Raw genomic sequence first — 19,906 nt, forward strand, 5'->3', positions numbered from 1 at the left:
TTTTATTCATTTATTTTTCTAGCTATGGTTTAGCAGAACTCCATCTTGTTTTTAAGGACATTATAAATGTCAGTATTATATTAAACTTTATTGTACATGACAACCATTACTGGCCATGCCTGTTGCAAAGAGAGGTCCACGTAATTCTTTTACCCTGACAGTCATACATGTTTTATTAAAATAATAATGTTAAAAGTCCAAAAAATATGAAACAGTGCTGTCTGACTTCTTAGTGATAACATCATGGTACCAACTATGGAAATTCCTTATATCATCTGCAATAGTCAAATGAATCACTTCCTAAATTTAGTAAAGACACAAACAGGTGTGTATTTTGCAGACAAGAAAACTTTTATTTTAAACCACAAATAGTCAGCAGGTGGCCACAACTATCCATATTTCATTAAATCACATAAAACCTAGGCACAAAAGCACCACTGATTATTGCTCTAGAAAAATTGCATGAAAAATTCAACTATGCACAGTAAAAACACCACAGTATGCACAGGACTAAACTTTTAAAGCAAGGGCATGGAATGCTGAATCCATTTTACACACAGCTTCCGATATTAAATTGGTGTTTATTTTACTTGAGAATGATGGAAATTTCCAAAAAACATCACCATAAGAGGATAAAATGTCCATCTTTATATATATTTTATGCCAACTAATAAGAGTCCTAAAAAATTAGCATTTACAAAATACGTGGTAAAAATAGCTTTTAAAAGTTGTCCCAAGAGGTACGTGAAATCAATCCCAGTTTTCCAAGACAATTCATTCTCCCTCGTTCTCTAAAGACTCAGTTCTCTGTGCCTGTGAGTAAGAAAAGAAAGAAAACAATATATAGTCACCACTAAAACAAGTTAACCAGAGGAAAGCCCACCCACCAGGAAACACACTTTTGAGCATTTGGCCTCTTGTTTTCCTTCCAGGTCTACTTGGAAACACACTTCAACTCTGAGTGGAAAACAAAGAAGGCAGAAATGCGTCATGCCAAAACGTCGCGGCATTTATTGCTTTCTGCTGTTTTAGCAACCACAGAAGCCTTACCTGCGGGCTCCAGTGTACGTAAAATAAATAAATAATGATAATAATATAAAAAAAAAAACCAGCAAGCTACTACCTGATTCTAGTCACTGCAAACATGCAGAGTGTCTACTGTACCCTTAACTCTCACTGTTTCAATCTGCCCCTTTACTGACAGTGTGCTGGGTGGGGGGCTTCTGCAGGCTGAGACATTAACAGTTGAACGAGAGATGTGGATCTGCAATAACATTACAGGCGATAAAGAGAGACATTATGAACGTGCTATCCAGAGCTGAAGGATCGAGCAGTGTCTTTGACACTGGTTTGGTCAGTGGGAGGTGGTCGTGGCAAGTACCTCTTCAGACTTAGTGTCACCATTTGCAGATGGTGCAGTACCTTCCTTCCCAGCTTCCTGCTTCTCTTCCTTCTTCCCTTTGGCACCTCTGCTAATCTTTGCTCCAGGTTCTTTCTGATGGACCGAAGCACAGGGAGACAGAGTGCATTAGGTGCGGAGAGATGTTAGAAGCTCCCGCTGGAACCCAGCCAGACACAGTGACACCTGCCATGGCGGCCTTCGTCGAGAGTGGGGACTCAACTATGCCGGTTTACCTGAACTACACTGCACTGCCCTAAAACTGTAACAGGCTGCTTACTGAGCCCGCCAGCGCTTCCGTTCTGTGGGAAAACGGTGAGTGGCCCAGGGCTCACTCCTGGGACATTCTTACTAGGAGCAGCTATGCGGTGGAGAGGGCAGCCACAGGACCCTGTGAAAGGGGAAAAGCCTGGGGAAAAACCCACCCACCGGGGGCGTTGTTCCTGTGGCTCCCCAATGTGACAAGTCATGGGGAGGCACGCATCTTACACAGCCGGGAAGGCCCTGAAGATGAAGGCGCAGCGGAAGAAATGCTGCTAATGTCCTGACTGAGCCACAGTGCCGAGCTCTGCTTTGGAAATCCAGATTCACCACCGCACGCAATTTCAGTCAGTGTGTGTGCTTTGAGGGGGCGCAGCACGCGAGAGTCACTGTGGCTAAGTTCATCGGCATTAATGCTCGTCACTTTTCCTCATCTGCCAAACAGGGCAGTCATATCTATTTCAATAGAGTAGACCGAGCTGAGGAAGACTGAGTAAAGTGCCCAGAACTAGAGGAAATGATCATATTTTTATTGCTAGTCATGGGAATAGCCATCTACTAGTCGTTAATATGAGGCTGTGAGCCTCTCTCTGACCTCTGGTGTTGGTGGCAGCAGTGGGGTCCAGGGCCAGGTCTAACCCCGCCAGACCACCACGTGACTGGGTGCATGTTCTGGGCCAGCTGGCAGGCCCCTCCTCACACGAGGCTGCCCAGAGCAACCTGCCATGCTTCCGGCACCTCGCTGACGGAATGGAAAACACATTCCTGCTATTGCACAAAACGGCCCTCGTGTCTTTAAAGAAAGCCCATGTGTTGGGGACCACTTTCTGGTCTGTACATTTTCGCCTGTCTCATTAAACAGGATCTCTCCTCAGATGATTTTTAGGCATGGAATTATAATGAGTAAAATATTCATTGTTTAGAAAAGCCAAGGGAGGGAAGAGGGGAATGCCTCTTACCTTAGCAGATGTTTTTCTTGGTTTAGGCTCGGGTTTTGGCGGAACAGGTTTCTGCAGAAGTAATTTAAATCACACAAATACTGAAACTGACACCATTAGCACCAAAAACAACGGCAAATGGGCCGAAAAGACAACCACTGGTCCTGACTGTGGCTCTGTGCATTTTGACTTGGTCCTTTCAGTATCAGGCGCTATCTCCATCCTGGATTTGCAAGTGATGGGCAAATAAGAAGCAGACTAACTCATTAGGCTCTGGTCCAGTAGGGCTCTCCGGGGCAGGGTTAAGTTTCTCTTTCTGATACCCCTGTACTTCCTTTTTTTCACAACACCACAGCAAAAGGAGAGACTCTGACCCTTGGCTAAACGGTTTGATGAATTCACTCTCAGCGGCCTTCCCAACAGGCTAGAAATTCCAGCATATCACAGGCAAAGTGCACTGTCCATCGGTCACCAAGGCTGAGGCCTGTGATGTTCTACAAAGCCATGTCCAACTCCCTCCCCCTGACACAGATTTCAGGTTCTGTAGCCAAACCACTTCCTGTTTCATCCTCTCCAATGTCGGCTTAAGGGACGATGCTAACACCAAGACACTGTGTCCCTTTGTCTCTGAAGCTTTTTATTAAGCATGTAACTACGGTGATCTGTCTGGCTATTAAAAGTTAAGATTTTTTTCCTGTGGGTATTTTAGGCCAAATATTTCTCTAATAAAGGTTTAAAATGTGTACATCTCCCCGAGCACTGAAAGCATGTTTTAAAAATAGAAAACACTGTCCAGGGTGTCCCCTGTGAAGAAAATGTGCGTTTCTCTCCAGCATCTGCAAAAGATCTGGAGTTCACACTGAATATAGCCTTTATGTGTAACATTTAATTAGAGACATTTCAGCTCCAAAAGACCAGCTGTTAGAGGAAAAACAAAGCTAGCCATGGTGACCCACTCTGGCAATCCCAGCACTCAGGACACTGAGGCAGGAGATGGCTGCCAGTTTGAGGCCAGTCTCTGCTACAGAGTGAGACACAGTCTCAAAACTCCAAAGAGGAGGGCCAGCGAGATGGCTCAGTGGGTAAAGGAGCTTGCAGCCAAGCCTGCTAACCTCTGGGGCACACAGGGTGGGAAGAGAGAACGGACTCCTGCCAGTTAACCTCGGACTTCCCAACACACAAGTAAACAAATGTAGTAATAATACACTTTTAAAAGAGAAGAAAAAAATGACCTTGAAAATAGAAAAAGTGGAAAGTAAGAAAGTTTTTATTTGTGTTCTTATCTCTCTGAATCTTCAGTCTGTTTCCCAAACACAGCTTTCAGGGCTCCTAAGTCCTAACTTGAAAATTTGGTATTGTAAGTTTTGACAGATTAGTATGTATGTCATCTTGATTTTTTTTTAGTCAACTGTTTCCACTTTTATCGTTCTCTGTGAGATAGACCTTTCATCTTGATTCAGCATTCAGTGTTTTGATAGCACTAAGAAACTACGGTTCTTGCATATGTGTGTGTGTGTGTGTGTGTGTGTGTGTGTGTGTCTTGCACAGGTACACACTGATAGACCTCGCTCCTTTTGTGGGTGCTGGGAATCCAAACACAGGTCCTCATGCTTGCATGGCATGGAAAACTCCTTACCCAGCCATCTTCCCAGCCCTCAGGAGGTTTATAGTACAGAACACTGTTGGCTTCAGATGAAGTTGTGCTGGCCCCACAGGACATGTTCTCAGGGAAAGGAGTTTCTGGCTCCTGGTGCTCTCGAAAAGCTTTCTTTTAAATTTCAGTTTTCCAAGTGTTATTCCCTTAACCAGCTTGAGATCAGCAACAGCTCTTCAGTCTTTCTGTTGACCGACACTGCTGTTCTATGGGCTCTTAAGTGGTACTGCCATCCCCTTCCACACATTCCAGAAGTGTCTGTGACACTCAGTGTGGGGATGGTCTGCTGGCAGTGAACCTTCCCCCATGTTTTTCAGACTGCAGGAATTTGGGGCAAAATCCTCTGCCAGAGTCAGTCTGGTCTGTTCATTGGTAGAACGAGGAAGAACGAACAGACAAGCAGACTGCCAGGGAGGAGCAGCAGGGCCACGGAGAAGCATGTCCAGGCTGGCTAGGAGCTGGAGCACAGAGTTGACATTCTGGATCCATATCAGTATTAACAGCTGGAGAATTCGGAGACCAAGATCTGCCAAATGTACTTGCTTTTCTCAGGGATTTATCTCAATCTACTTGGGTTTTATTTTCTTGATAACAGACCTGGCCACTGTTTTTCACTGACACAGATAATCAAGTCAATTGCATGGCAACACAGGTCAGATTTGCTAGAAACTGAGATCCCCCAAGTACTTTCCAAAAGGAAAACAAACTCAAGGAAAATGCCAGCTAATCATCCTTTTGCTTTGGGAAGAAGCTACATTGAGGGCTCTGAGGTACTTACCGCTGACAATCGGGCTGACCGCCGTGTGGGCTACGAAAGAATGGAGAAAAAATTGGCGATTATAAACATCTGGGCTGGTTTTAATAACTCATTCTTGATACATTCTACTTTGTTGAAAGAATAAAATGTATGCCACTCATCCTCCTCTACAGGTTAGCATAACGAAATACACCAAGTCCACTGGGTGCGTCAGAGAAAGGGCTGCTCCAAGATGCAGCTCACCTTCCATCAAGTGGTTTCCCCCAGTTCAGAGTGCTGGCAGAAGGGGGAAAGAGAGGAACCCCGGCTCCACTCTAACACACGACCGCTTCTTTTGTGATAAGCTGACGTCGGAACTCTTAATGGTTCCTTTAAAATAGAGCCCAAATCCTTAAGCTGGTTAACAGACTTAAGTAATTACCCAGAAACCAACACGGAACTTTCCCACCTCTGCTACCTCAAGAAAAACAATGACTGCAAATCTTACACAGGTAAGAAAGATATTTTTCTTTCAAACCTAGAACAAAATCAACACAATGATCTACTAAAAACAGGTTACACTAGTCGCTTGATTCCAAAAGTTTAGAAAACTGGTTAGGTAGATATTGACTGAATTTATTTTTTTTCCAGAAAATCTCTTGAGGATTGTACCAGTTAATAGCCAATGAGACCATAGAGAAAATACAAAATAACACAAACATCCAGGACACAAAGTTGACACTCTTTGCTACCTGGGAGAACCTACTTCTCCTGGGTAAGGGGATTTAACTTTTTAAAACTAAAATTGACTTCCTCTGCAAATTTTACTCCATATTTTCTGTCCATTTTACTCACCTTTTCTCTCTCCAGTAGAACAGTCAATGCTTTTTAAACATATCCAGAATATTTGCTGAATAAATGAACTCAAGCTTTCCCCTGATTCACACAGGGTTGTAAGGCTGACTCATTATGGTAGCTAAAATGCTTCCAAACAATTTTTCTTAAGTGGGTCAGCAAAAGTGGTCAGTGGGAACTCGTGTCATGATTGAGAAGAATCGTAGAAATTCCTGACTCTGTGCTGAAGTCAGTGGGTCAGGTCATAGTGGAAGAAATAGTTCTTCACATCAACACATATAAAACCTCCTTGCTGAAAGTCACAAGCAGAGCTAAACTCATCTTTCTTTAAAGCACATAAAGAAACCAAGGGCCAGAGCCTCCATGAATAGTTTTAACCTCAGGGTCTCAAGGAACGATCAGAGCTGAGTATAAGTCCATCTAACAGGATAGACACAGAATAGGAACCAGGGTTAGATGCTGATGGAGACACAGTTACTACCCAGAATAGGACATAAGTGTCAGGGCACAGCCTGAGGCATGACTGTGGTCAGTAGAGAAGGATGCAGGAGAAATTCTCCACTGAAAACACCAAGATGCCTGCTAGGATTCTCTTGGGTGCATTTGTGATGTCACACCCACAAGGCCCTGGGAGTCAGCGTCAAATCCTGCCATGCCTTTCTCAGGATGATCAACCATACTGAGTATTGCTGAAGACAGGACAACATGTCCACTTAAGCTGTGCAAAACATTTGTGCCCCATGCTTCAACGTGGTTTCTGAATGTGGGAGAACAGAAGGGCACCCCCCACTCCCACCCCCATCCCCATCCCCTGGTTACTGTAGAGCGCAGCTCTGAAGCTTCTGTGTGGCCTCAACCATATTCCCACCATCTAACAAGTACAGCCGGGAAAACAACCTTCGCCATGGGGAAGAGTGGCAGCCTCCTTGCTGAAGGAAAGCAGGAAGCAAATGGGCCTTACCCAAATCCTGTCCTGCTTGGCTGTCAACCTACAAGTATTCTGTTGGCTTCCCTTCACCAGTTTCTTTGTGCATCTCCCATCTGTATTTCCTAGCCCAAAGCACCACCTCTTTTCTATTTCAGTGTTGTCGATGCCTAGCAGGGACCCTGAGTGAGTGTTGAGGCAAATGGAAGGAGAAGCAAGCGCCAGAAAACCATATATAATTCACTTACGGGAAGGAGCCAAAAACACGTTAGCCAGTATACATAACTGTCCAATTCCCAATCAGTCACTGTTGGCAAAATCTTATTAAAGAGAGGTTAAAAAAAATCATGTGAAGGATTCCCAACTGCGAAACCCCGCCTCTCTATGCCGACATCTGAATACTCAGAATAGGTTTTCTGGAGGGATGGTCTCATCAGAGCTTGCTCTACAGGGCGAGCCTCCAGCTGACTGATCCACAGACTTAATTTAGGTTCAGAATAAGCATTCCAAAAGAAAGGCTTGCGAAATGGCTACTACAACAGTCTCTATCAGCTGTCTAACCCAGCCAGACTCTAAAAAGTAGATGACGTACCATAAAATTATTTTATGACCTCCTACCTAAAATTTACCCGCTCTTCTGTGTCGTAAAAAAAGACTCTCTAAAGCTTCCTTTCCAGTAATCACCATAAGGGATTTTTTTTTCAGTGCAGTGAAGGCTGAGGATAACCTTTCACTCAGTAAGCAGTACTGCTTAAGCATGCCTTCCTGGAAAGTTCCTTAAGCTTCCACAGCCTTAACATCTATAAATGATTGGACTAAATTTATTGGATACGAAACAGACTAGGCTGCTATTTATTCCTCTTTGAAACATGAAAGCATTTGAAATATTCATTTAAGGCTCGGCCTTGGTAGAACTGGGTAGGGGAGCTGTTAAGGAGTTTCTTTTAATTTGTTGATTAGGTGAGAGATCAGAGGGAAAGTAGTCCAAAGAGTGGCTCTCAGACAGGGATGGAGAGTTTTAGGATGCCAGATCACTGTGGTTTCTAGATCCTGGAGACATCAGAATTATTCACTAAGCATTAGTGATGGACAGAGAGGCCTCCGGCTGAAAGACACGGGGTCTATTTCAACATTCTAGCTCCAAATGCAGCACACACATGTACTCTCACACAGTTCAAAGGGAGGTGGGGGGGTAGTCAAGTAGAATTACTAGATTTTGCTGATTATCGCTTCAAACCTTGTTTCTGGGTCTCAGCATGCTCTTTTAAAAGTCGGATTGCTTTTGATTCTCAAAAACAAACAAACGAGAAGTTCAGTATAAGCGGCATTCTTTTCAAAGCTGGGAGACAGAGAAAGACAGAACGACAGCCTTGGCTGGGCAATAGATAAGAAGAAATAGGAACGGGGTCACTCAGCTGAAGCCCTGTACAAAAGGTGGGTGGCGAATAAGGATCGGGAACCAGGGCCTCAGGTGTTTTTCCTGATTCTGCTAATTACAAGTTGTGACCTTTGGAGAAAAGCATATTGTTTCTCTAAGAACCCTTCTCCTTGAGATGAGTAGGGATCACCGCATCCTCCTGGCTGCACTGCTCTGACAGACGCTATGTCTTCTCTATTTTTTTTATAGCAAATGTGCTATTGCTTTACTTTACTCTCTTTTACACTAAAATGGAGGCCTTAGGAAGGCGAGTCTTGTTTGTTTTTCACTGTGGGATCCTGGAACAGCACTGGGAGAATCTATAGGTGAGCATACATTTTTGATAAGGAATACCTGCGGGACACAGGTGCAGCAAGGTGCTAAAGGAGATATATCCAAGGTACTGGGTCCCATCTCCACCAAGGAGAGGGGGCGGGGTGGGGCGGGGAATGCTTCTTAGGGCTATTGAACAGCTCTGATACGAAAAGGCTTTGCAAACGGCAGAGAGTAATGATGATGGTACACTGTTTAGGTCACTTATTGTCCAGTCTCCTGAAGCGCAAGGCTCTGTACAATGCCTTCCAAATACCACAGCCATAGTGGGAAGTCTTCAAAAGGAAAGCCCCCTTTGTAACCGGTATCTGTTCATCCTGGGTGACATACGAAATGGCATAACTGGAAAATTCAGTTTGAACTGAATTTCAGTTCACTGGGGGGAGCGTGGGGGAGAGCAATCAGTGCACTTCTGGCAGCTTTTAACATTAGTCAACACTCATGCTAACTGATGACCTTCTACTTTCAAACGACTGTGCTGATGTCCTGAAGACATCTGATGGGTTTTAATCTGGCCCTAGCGTGCTTGACAGGTTTTTTTTTTTTAAAGCATTGTCTATAAAATCTTTTTGTTAGGAATACTATAAAAATATATAGCATAAAATGGAAAATAACAAACCAGAAAAGCATAAAGCATAAAAGTCCTTGGGCTAACATAACCAAGTGATATACACAAAACTCATGCTTATCTTTTATGTCTATCCCAGCCAACAGGATCTGCTTCCAGCACAGAGGCCTGGGAAGGCTTTCTGTAGTCAAGTGTCACCACTTAGCAATGGTTTTAAGGCTTTCTGATGGATCAAGTTAAATGTCAGCCCCCAGAGAGAAATGTGTGTGGTACCTAAATCCAAAAACACTGACGTTACACTCCAATTCTTCTAAAAACTGTGTTTTGCCATTTTCTATGTGTTTATCTTTTTTTGTTGTTGTTAACTACAGCATGTGTGTGGTGGCTTGACTGTGGATTTCTGTGTCATGTTATCTCCAGCAGCTCATTGTTGGTATATGGATGATCAGGGCAGGCGGTTTTGTTTTTACATTAAGTCTTTACAGCTTCTGGTACAGATTTCCTCCTTGGCAGAATGAATGTCCACGTACAAAGCTTATGTGGGGGTTTGGATATCGCGACGAATTCCTCTGAATTATTAACCATAATATGAATCACACCATCAAAGGGGTCTGTAACTGGATACTGTTGGTGCTCTCTTGTGACCCCTTTCAGTTTATAAGTTCAAGTGTGAGAGCTGAAGTTTTCCACATACTGAAAAGCTCTATCCAAAAGGGAACAGCTGTCATCACAGATACATCTCACTTCTGACTTTTGAAGATATCTCTGTCAGTGTCTCCATCAATGGTCAGACATACGCACCTCTTCCAAGTTCTTAACCCCTCTCCAGGCTTCTGTATTTTAACACAGAACCTCTTTGAGTCATGGGATAATTAGTTATCTGAATAACTTAAGAATTTTCCCAATTAGAAAAAAGCTTCAATATTTTGCTGTATTATGAATCTTTCCATAGTTTTGTCTGTAGAGATGAATCCTCTTAGGTAAATACTCAGAATCAAAAAAGGAATTCATAATTCACTCGCTGGAGCAGAAAATTTATGAAATCAACAACCTTTCATTTTCTTGTTATGAAAAGCTGGCCCTGTTTTCCTTGATGAATTTACCTATTATCTTCTCCCTGCCCAGAAGGAATTCTCAATATCCACTTTGACAGACAGCAGGACCAACAGGCAGAAACACAAACAACGTCGGAAAATACCTCATCAATGTGCTCAATGAAATATGCCCAAGCCTACATGTAATCTTTAACTTTTAGCCTCAGAAGGCTCGTTTGCAATGGCATTCCTTCACGTGCAGACAACATGAAACATTTCAATAGTAAGACCTATGTAGGCAAGTCAAAGGTACGCTTACCTCCTGTTTGGTTAGTTTGGTTCCATCTTTGCCCTCTGTATTCTCTGGAGACTAGAAAGAAAACATATCAGTTTGAAATCACATAAAAATGATTAAAACATATACAGTTAATATGACTCCTAGGACCAGATACAACCATATATTATTTTCAGGGAAAAAAGCATTTATTAAGTATATATTTCAAGGGTGGTGGTGTGTGTGTGTGTGTGTGTGTGTGTGTGTGTGTGTGTGTACACTCACCCTTGTGTGCATACATGGAAGCCAGAGGTCAACAGTGAATGTCTTCCTCTATTGCTTTCCACATTATTTTTTTAGACAGGGTCCCTCACTGAACTCAGAGCAAGTTGATTAGGCCAGGCTGACTACCCAGTAAGCTTCTGGAATTGCCTACCTCTGCCCCCAAAGCTGGGAATACAGATACATGCCACACCTGGCTTTATAAAAGTGCTAGTGATCCAAACTCAAGTCTTCATATGTTCATAGCAAATACTATATCCACTTACCTATCCCCAAGTTGTATATTTTACACACACACACACACACACACACACACACACACACACACACACACACACAGGCAGGTGATAGAGGGCAATATAAAGGGAAAAAGGAAGATAAGTAACATCAAGGATGTTTGTAAAGCTACAGGGAAAGATTATTTTATGTGTACTTTAAAATGCAGATATTATAAAAGTGTATGTATGTTGGGGAAGTCCTGTGTCAATAAAGCACTGCTGGCCAATAGGAATCTAGATAGGTGGGACTAGGAGTCCAGGAGGACTCTGGGAAGGAGAAACACAGACAGTCAGATGTAGCGCCATGGGGTAGGAAGCCCGGAAACCTCTCCCGTAAGAGAACTACTTAAGATTAACAATTATGGGGTAAATACTTAAGTCAGAGCTAGCTAGTAAGAAACAAACAAGGCCAACAGCTTCATAATTAATATAGCCTCCTGTGTGTTTATTTGGGACTGATGCGGCTCTAGAACCAGGCTGGCGGGAAGGCTTCTCTCAAAGGAAAAGGCTTCCCTTTACATATGTGTACACATATTCACACACTAAAGTGACATCACTCAAGGCACTAAGACTTCAATCAAGAGCCACAGACTATTGAGCAAAACTCCCAGCTACAGGCATGAGAAACCTCCCTTTGAGATATTAGGAGGTGTGGGGATCACAGACCCTGGCCAGAAACCCACCCCTCCATCAGCCTGGGAGCAGGCAGCTGCGAGATAATGTTTACTGAAAACAATTCAGTGCTATAAAGCTCTTGATAGGGCTCACTGAAACACCATGACTTTGATCCCCCCTAAGGCTAGATGCTTCTTCCTGCTCCCTGCTGTTTCTCCTGGATTCTGGTGCCAGAGATTTAACGACCAGCCAGGAGGGTGAGAAGTCTGGGAGAGCTGTGAGAGGTGTGTGAGAGCTTGGTTGGAGAATTGTGTGTGTATGGATGGCAGAAGTCTTTAAAAAGGGAAGCGTTTTTTCTTGGGGAATTCTCCTAAGCCGACTTGGGGAGCATAAAGTTTTCTTAACGCAACTGACCAGTCTCTGTGTCATCTATCTCGACCACCTTGCTACATTCTCGGATGCAGGCTGCTCAGCAGGTGCGACAAGGAGGGTTCAAGAGACTCCCAAAACAATATAGACTATTGCCAATGCACTTGATTACATTCCAGAACTTGAAGGCAAGATCTTTTTTGCTGAAGATACAACATAATTCTGTCACAAGACTGGAAGGAATCCTTCTGGAAGTGATCTTAGCACTATCAGATCTATTTCTTTCTTTTTTTTTTTTTTTTTTTTTTTTTGGTTTTACGAGACAGGGTTTCTCTGTATTGTTTTGGAGGCTGTCGGTCCAGCCAGGCCTCGAACTCACAGAGATCCGCCTGCCTCTGCCTCCCGAGTGCTGGGATTAAAGGCGTGCGCCACCACCGCCTGGCTCAGATCTATTTCTTGAGGCAGCACCATATACTGCTGTGGCAGTTCAAACCTGGGCACCAACATCAGTGGCTCACAACTGCCTTTAATTGCAGTGCCAGGGGATCTGAAGCCCTTTTCCCACCTCCATGGACATCTACATTCATGTTCACAAAACCACAAAGAGACATGCACACAGGGAGACATAAAAATAGTATAAATATTAAAAAACAAAAGGTTCATTAGAAAATTGAACAAATTAACATATTTTACAACTCTGTAAAATTAGAAGGTAAAAACTATGGTACAGAAATTTAAAGAACAGCTAATACCAACTCTCCTCAAAAGTATTCCACACAATAGAAGCAGAAGGGTCATTGCCAAACTCTTTTTTACCAGGGTTCAATAACCTTGGTATCCAAGCTACACAAAGGCACAACTAAGAAAGAGAACTACAGACCAGTATCCCCCATGAACATCGATGCAAAAATACTCAATAAAATGCTGGCAAATTGAAAACAAGAACACATCATAAAAATCATCCATCATGATCAAGTAGGCTTCATCCCAGGGATGCAGGAATGGTTCAACATATGAAAATCTATCAATGAAATCCACCATATAAACAAAATGAGAAAGAAAAATCACATGATCATCTCACTAGATGCTGAAAAAGCCTTTGACAAAATCCAACACCCCTTCATGATAAAGGTCTTGGAGAGATCAGGATAACAGGAATATACCTAAACATAATAAAAGCAATATACAGCAAACCAACAGCCAACATCAAACTAAATGGAGAGAAACTCAATGTAATTCCTCTAAAATCAGGAACAAGACAAGGCTGTCCACTCTCTCCATACCTCTTCAATATTGTATTTGAAGTTCTAGCTAGAGCAATAAGACAACAAAAGGAGACCAAGTGGATACAAATTGAAAAGGAAGAAGTCAAACTTTCACTATTTGCAGATGATATGATAATTTACATAAGTGACCCAATAAAATTCTACCAGGGAACTCCTATAACTGATAAACACCTTCAACAAAATGGCAGGATATAAGATTAACTAAAAAAATCAGTAGCCATATTATATACAGAAGATAAATGGGCTGAGAAAGAAATCAGAGAAACATCACTCTTTACAATTGCCACACACAAAATAAAATACCTTGGGGTAATGCTAACCAAACAAGTGAAAGAACTTGGAGTCTTTAAAGAAAGAAATTAAAGAAGACAACAGAAAATGGAAGAATCTCCCCATGTTCTTGGATAGGAAGGATCAACGTAGTAAAAATGGCAATCTTGCCAAAAGTAATCTGCAGATTCAATGCAATCCCCACCAAAATCCCAGCACAATTCTTCAAGACCTTGAAAGAATAATTCCCAACTTCATATGGAAAAACAAAAGACTCAGGATAGCCAAAACAACCCTGTACAATAAAGGAACTTCTGGAGGCATCACCATCCCTGACTTCAAGCTATATTATAGAGTTATAGTCCTGAAAATAGCTTGATATTGGCACAAAAATAGACAGGTAGACCAATGGAATTGAATGGAAAACCCTGATATGGACACACATATTTAGGAACACCTGAATTTTGACAAGGAAGCAAAAATTATACAATGGAAAAAAGCATCTCCAACAAATGGTGCTGGCATAACTGGATGCTGGCATGTAGAAGACTGTAGATAGATCCATATCTATCGCCATGCACAAAACTTAAATTCAAATGGATCGAAGACCTTAACATAAATCCAGCCACACTGAACCTCTTTGAAGAGAAGTAGGATGTACCCTTGAACAAATTGGTACAGGAGACTGTTTCCTGAACGTAACACCAGTAGCACAGACACTGAGTTCGATAATTAATAAATGGGATCTCATGAAACTGAGAAGCTTATGAAAGGCAAAGGACACAGTCAACAAGACAAAATGGCAGCCCACAGAATGGGAAAAGATATTCATCAACCCCACATCTGACAGAGGGCTGATTTCAAAAATATATGAAGAATTCAAGAACCTAGTCACCAAAACACCAAATAATCCAATTAAAAAGTGGGGTACAGAACTAAATAGAGAATTCTCAATAGAGGAATCTAAAATGGCTGAAAGACACATAAGGAAGTGCTCAATATCCTTAGCCATCAGGGAAATGCAAATAAAAACAACTCTGAGAAACCATCTTGCTCCTGTCAGAATGGCTAAAATCAAAAACACCAATAACAGTTTATGCTGGAGAGGATGTGGAGAAAGGGGAACACTCCTCTGCTGCTGATGGGAGTGCAAACTTGTACAGCCACTTTGGAAATCAGTATGGTGGTTCCTCAGGAAAATGGGAATCAGTCTACCACAAGATCCAGCAATTCCACTCTTAAGCATATACCCAAAAGATGCATATTCATACAACAAGGACATCTGTTTAACCATGTTCATAGCAGCATTATTTGTAATAGCCAGAACCAGGAAGCAACCTAGATGCCCCTCAACCGAAGAGTGGATAGAGAAAATGTGGTACATTTACACAATTGAGTACTACTCAGCGGGGGAAAAAAACAAAATGAAATCTTGAAATTCACAGGCAAATGGACAGAACTAGAAGAAACCATCCTGGGTGAGGTAACTCAGTCACAGAAAGACAAAACATGGTATGTATTCACTCATATATAGACATAGAGCAAAGGATTACCAGCCTACAATCCATACTGCTAGAGAAGCTAGACAACAAGGAGGACCCTAAGAGAGACATACATGGTCCCCTGGATAAGAGGAGAGGGACAAGATTCCTGACTAATTGGGAGCATGGGGGAGAGCAGAGGGAGTTAGGAGAAAGAGAAGGGGAGAAGAGGAGGGGAGAAGAGGATATGAGGGAGCAGGAAGGTTGAGTCGGGGGGGAGAATAGAGGGCAAGAAAAGAAATACAATAATGGAGGAAATCATTATAGGTTTATAGAGAAATCTGACACTAGGGAAATGTCCAGAGATCTACAAGGATGACCCCCAACTAAGAATCTAAGCCATAGTGGAGAGGCTACCTTAAATGCCCTTCCCTGATAATGAGATTGATGACTACCTTATATGACATCCTAGAGCCTTCATCCAGTAGCTGATGAAGCAGAAACAGACTCCCACAGCTAAACAGTGAGCCATCTCCTGCAATCCAGTTGCAGAATGAGGGGAGTGATGAGCAAAGGGATCAAGACCAGGCTGGAGAAACCCATAGAAACAACTGACCTGAACAAGGGGGAGCTCATGGAACCCAGACTGATAGCTGGGAAACCAGCATAGGACTGTCTCAGACCTGCTAAACATGGTGTCAGTTTGGAGGTCTGGATAATCTATGGGGCCTCTAGTAATGGATCAGTATTTATCCCTACTACAGGAATGGACTTTGGGAGCCCATCCAACATAGAGGAATACTCTCTCAGCCTAGGCACATGAGGGTGGGTCTATCCCCTGCTCCAAATGATATGACAGACTTTGAAGATCCCCCATGAAAGGCCTCACCCTCCCTGGGGAGCAGAAAGGGTACTGGATAGGGGGCTGGTGGGGGGCAGGAGAGGAGGGGCTGGAGAGGGAACTGGGATTGACATGTAAAACAAGCTTTTTTCTAATTTGAATAAAACAAAGGAAAACAACACCAAAAAACAAAAACAAAAACAAAACAAAAAAACAACCAACCAACAAACAAAAACAACTATGGCACAAATAGGTGGCCCAGATGACTGGAGCACCATTAGAAAGTACACAAATAGGCTCAGTGAGATGGCTCAGTGGGTGAAAAACAATTGTCATTCAACATAACAACCTGTTAGATTCTCTGAACCTATAGTGAAGAGAACCAAGCCTTGAAAGCAACCCTCTCATCTTCATGCAAGCACCGTGGCACACATATGGGCACATGTACACATGCATGCACACACATGCATACTTGTGTACACACAAATAATAAATAAAAATTAAAGAAATAACCCATAAAATAGCAAACTGACTTATTTGGCATATATATATATTATAAACTCAATATTAATAACATTACTTTCAGTGTTATATGCCATGGATTAGTAGCAGGCAATATTATCAAGACATCAGTCTTTACACGTGCATCTAATGATGTTTATGTTAGATGCAACAAAAGGCACTGCATTCAAAAGGCATGAAGAATGAAAATGTTAATGCTTTCTGATGAGTAAACTATATGATTATAGATGTGACAGAGTACAACTCCAGTCAAGGCTGGTTGCTTTGGCAGTCTCTCCACAGGGGTTTATATTATCAAGCTCAGACATATTTCCAGTTAGGAGCACCTGATGTTTTCTCTGGGATCAACATGCTCCAGTGGCCTGAATACAAGCTGTAGGCTCAAAACTCTGCCTTGAATCCTGGCTCCAAGAACTGTGCCCAGCAACTCGGTCACAGGCTCAATCTCTACATCAATGAGTGATTTAACAATGACGTTTAACTTAAAGAGTCACACTTATTACTCCTTAGCCAGAGGTTAGAGAAAGCAGCTCAGGAACTCGACTACTATGCAGATGCTATACAACAGAAGGTGCAGGTGATCTTAAAGATTCTTAAAGATCGTAAATGTAAATGTACATCCAAAGGAGCCTTAAAGTTTCCTTTATGCAGATCCTCTGCAACTGGCCATCATCCTCTTGCTCACAATGATCAGGTACGATGTTTTGGGAAGACCATCATTACCGGATGTCTTATTGCATGGCTGGATTAAGAAGGAGGAAGCGGTATATACTGTGAAGGAATTGAAGCATATTGCACCAGGGGATTACGTGAAATAAGGAAAAAGAAAGGAGGAGAGGGAGGACTAGAGGCATAGTCAGGTGGCTTGTAGTGGTCTGAGGGTTGGAGAATTTCACCAGCTACAAGGCATACCAAACAAATAGGTTCTTGCCTCACTGCCTGGTGTACACCAGACTTAGAGGAATCTGGCTAGGAACCAAGAACACCCAAGAGCATGAGAATCATGGACAAAGGCCTCATGCATACCCTCCAGGCTCCTTCAACTCCCAGGTGCCAAGAACTAGCAAGGAAGGTTGAAGATAGGCAGGAAGGCTAGGAAATGAGCACAACAGAGGGCCTGACAGGTCAAGGCACCAATGGGAGTTGATCTCGTGTTCCAGTCAGAGGCAGGGAGGTCACTGAATTCGCAGTGACTGGAAAGGACACTGATTCATCCAGAAAGCACAGGATTATTTCAAGAGAGCATGACTCATATAAAGCAGTCTTAGAAGAGCAGGGACCTTTGGCTGGAGATAAGCCAGATACTTTGCTGTCGGACTGGAGCTGACAGTATCATCCTCTACGGATGAGCTGGGTAGGAATCTGAGGAGCACCACCTTGTACCTCAGAGCTGTGCTAATCCCAGGCTCGGGTTTATACATTTGTTTCATGCCCTAAGAAGTTCTAAGAGCAAACGCCACAGGAGGCTCTCGTGTCTTACAGTAGGAGAGCTGAAGACAGGCTTCCTCAGTAGCTGATGTGCTATGCCAAGATAAATTACTGTACCCTTGTGCTACTGTTGGAGCCCAGGGTTCCAATTTGTCAGGACAGCAATGATGTACCATATGGCCACATATCAGGGCTGAAACATCTTTTCCCCTAACACTCAGTGCTAAGGCCAACATGGGTAATCCAGTGTGTGCATGTGTGTGTGTGTGTGTGTGTGTGTGTGTGTGTGTGTGTGTGTGTGTGTGTATTTCTTCTTTTCTCTGCAAAGGCTGTTAGGTTAGCTTCTCATGTGTTTTAGTAACTGTGTATGTAAAGTTAACATCTCTATGCTTTTGTCCCAGGCTAGCCTTGACTCTGTTTCCAGAAACCTTTATCATTTCTCAAGAAGGAAAACAAATGGGGTAGGGCTTGGGTTGCAAGACTTGCATCCCGTTAGATTTAAAGGCTTAGAAATAATGAAATAAACAATTTAAATGTAGTTAACACTTATGTAGACTTGAATACCACCCCCTCCAAAAAGATAAACACTAAAAAAATCCAGAATACAGAAAGAATGAAAATAAAGGATGTAAAAAATGTATATGGGCTTGAATATAAAACTCCATGTCCCTGAACAGGTTTGATTTTCAACCCCAACAATGAGAGAATAAACAAATAGACACATACATTGCTGTGATTAATTAAAAATTAAAGTGAACCTGCATCAGAAAGGCACTACAATACACAACAGTACACAAAAAACAATATATAGCACTGCAAATAATGGGTAGGCATGTCATCATGCATAAATCTCCCAACAGTGGTAAACTAAAAAGAAGTATCAAATGATTTGAAATAAAGTTTAAAACTACATGTAAGTGCTTAACCACACTTAACAGCAAAGAAAACTGCAAACCCAAACCAGGTTACTCTGGGGTGAAAAGTGGGAAAATAAACTCACCGGCAAATGTTGTACTTTTTAAGATGGATGTTGACCACATTGACTTACTATTTTTATTTAAAGATGTATGTATGTATGGATGGATGGATGGCTGGATTGATGTATGTATGTATGTATGGATGATAGATAGCATCTTACATATTCTGAGGAAAAAAAGAAACTAAACCATAAACAAATTCTAAGTGAGTGTCAACAAGAGAAATGATTGATTGCCACTGAGCAGTCATCCCAGAATGCAACAAAGAACAATAACGAGACGGACAATGGGGTGGGGAGAGGAAGAGGCAGACAAGCGGCTACTTGCGAAACTTGAAATCTCTCTGAGACAGCTCAGAAGCAGAAAGAAGGGTGCCAAGTACACAGCGAGACGCGTTGGCTGAGGACAATGCGTACTATAACAAAAGCACAGGAAAGCTGCAAGGAAAACTTACAAGTTATCAAGAGTTAAAAGGCAGGCTACCTGCAAAGGATTTCTCCCCACCAGCAAGTGTAAAGAATCAATCAATACTGTCCACAGAATGTAGGCACAGTGTCCCCTAGAATTCCACACCTTGTTGCCGTTCCGGGGCGGGTTCAGATTACAAACAGAATTTGCCACCAACAAAGCCTTTCTTTCAGCACGGCTCTGTTACTCAAGGGTCAAATTCAGAAACAGGAAAAATGAATCTACATGGAAGGCAGGCAGGTAAGAAAAAAAAATGAAAAGAAGTGTCCTGGTAAATGTAATTATTGTGCACAGATAATACCCACTATTTGTTTTGTTTTTAAATGTCTGAACAGAAATCTGGGATCAGTGCCAACCTATATCATGTTACATATGACATCTGTAATTTTAGATTACAAAGAAGCAGGTAGGACTATGCATGATGTTCTAGTCAACTGAATGTATAAAATTATGCCATTTTAGTATGTAACCAATATACAAATTATTAATGTGGTATCGCACATTTTTGTATTAAATCCTTTAAAACTGTTGTGTATTTTATACTTAACAGACCAACTCTACCAAACACTAAATTTTCATTGCAAATACCTGGTGTGTATTTAGAATTCATAAATTACACTTTTAAGCAGATTATTCCAAAAACACAATTTTCCAATAGTGGGATTTGTTCAGTGTTCAAGTGTAAGTTGATTACA

At 42.2% G+C, this 19,906-nt stretch overlaps 1 protein-coding gene across 4 annotated transcripts in view; it reads right to left on the minus strand.

Annotated features, from left to right (window-relative positions):
* Positions 1–330: 330 nt before the first annotated feature.
* The window catches only part of Hmgn3 (high mobility group nucleosomal binding domain 3), a 38,277-nt gene continuing 18,701 nt past the window's right edge, over positions 331–19,906 (minus strand). The window contains exons 2-8 of one of the 4 annotated variants that reach the window (XM_013116112.3): positions 10,440–10,490; positions 5,031–5,060; positions 2,620–2,670; positions 1,382–1,495; positions 1,165–1,264; positions 900–957; positions 331–813 (exon numbers count right to left, since the gene is read on the minus strand). In XM_013116112.3, the coding sequence (XP_012971566.1) occupies positions 935–957; positions 1,165–1,264; positions 1,382–1,495; positions 2,620–2,670; positions 5,031–5,060; positions 10,440–10,490 (369 nt within the window). In that variant the 3' untranslated portion in view covers positions 331–813; positions 900–934. Of the gene's footprint in view, positions 958–1,164; positions 1,265–1,381; positions 1,496–2,619; positions 2,671–5,030; positions 5,061–10,439; positions 10,491–19,906 lie in introns of all 4 variants that reach the window. The other 3 variants (XM_013116111.3, XM_013116113.3, XM_005073692.4) reach the window with 3 other exon arrangements.

This window comes from Mesocricetus auratus, unplaced genomic scaffold, assembly GCF_017639785.1.
Source record: "Mesocricetus auratus isolate SY011 unplaced genomic scaffold, BCM_Maur_2.0 Super-Scaffold_100691, whole genome shotgun sequence".
NCBI classification, from domain to species: Eukaryota; Metazoa; Chordata; class Mammalia; order Rodentia; family Cricetidae; genus Mesocricetus; species Mesocricetus auratus.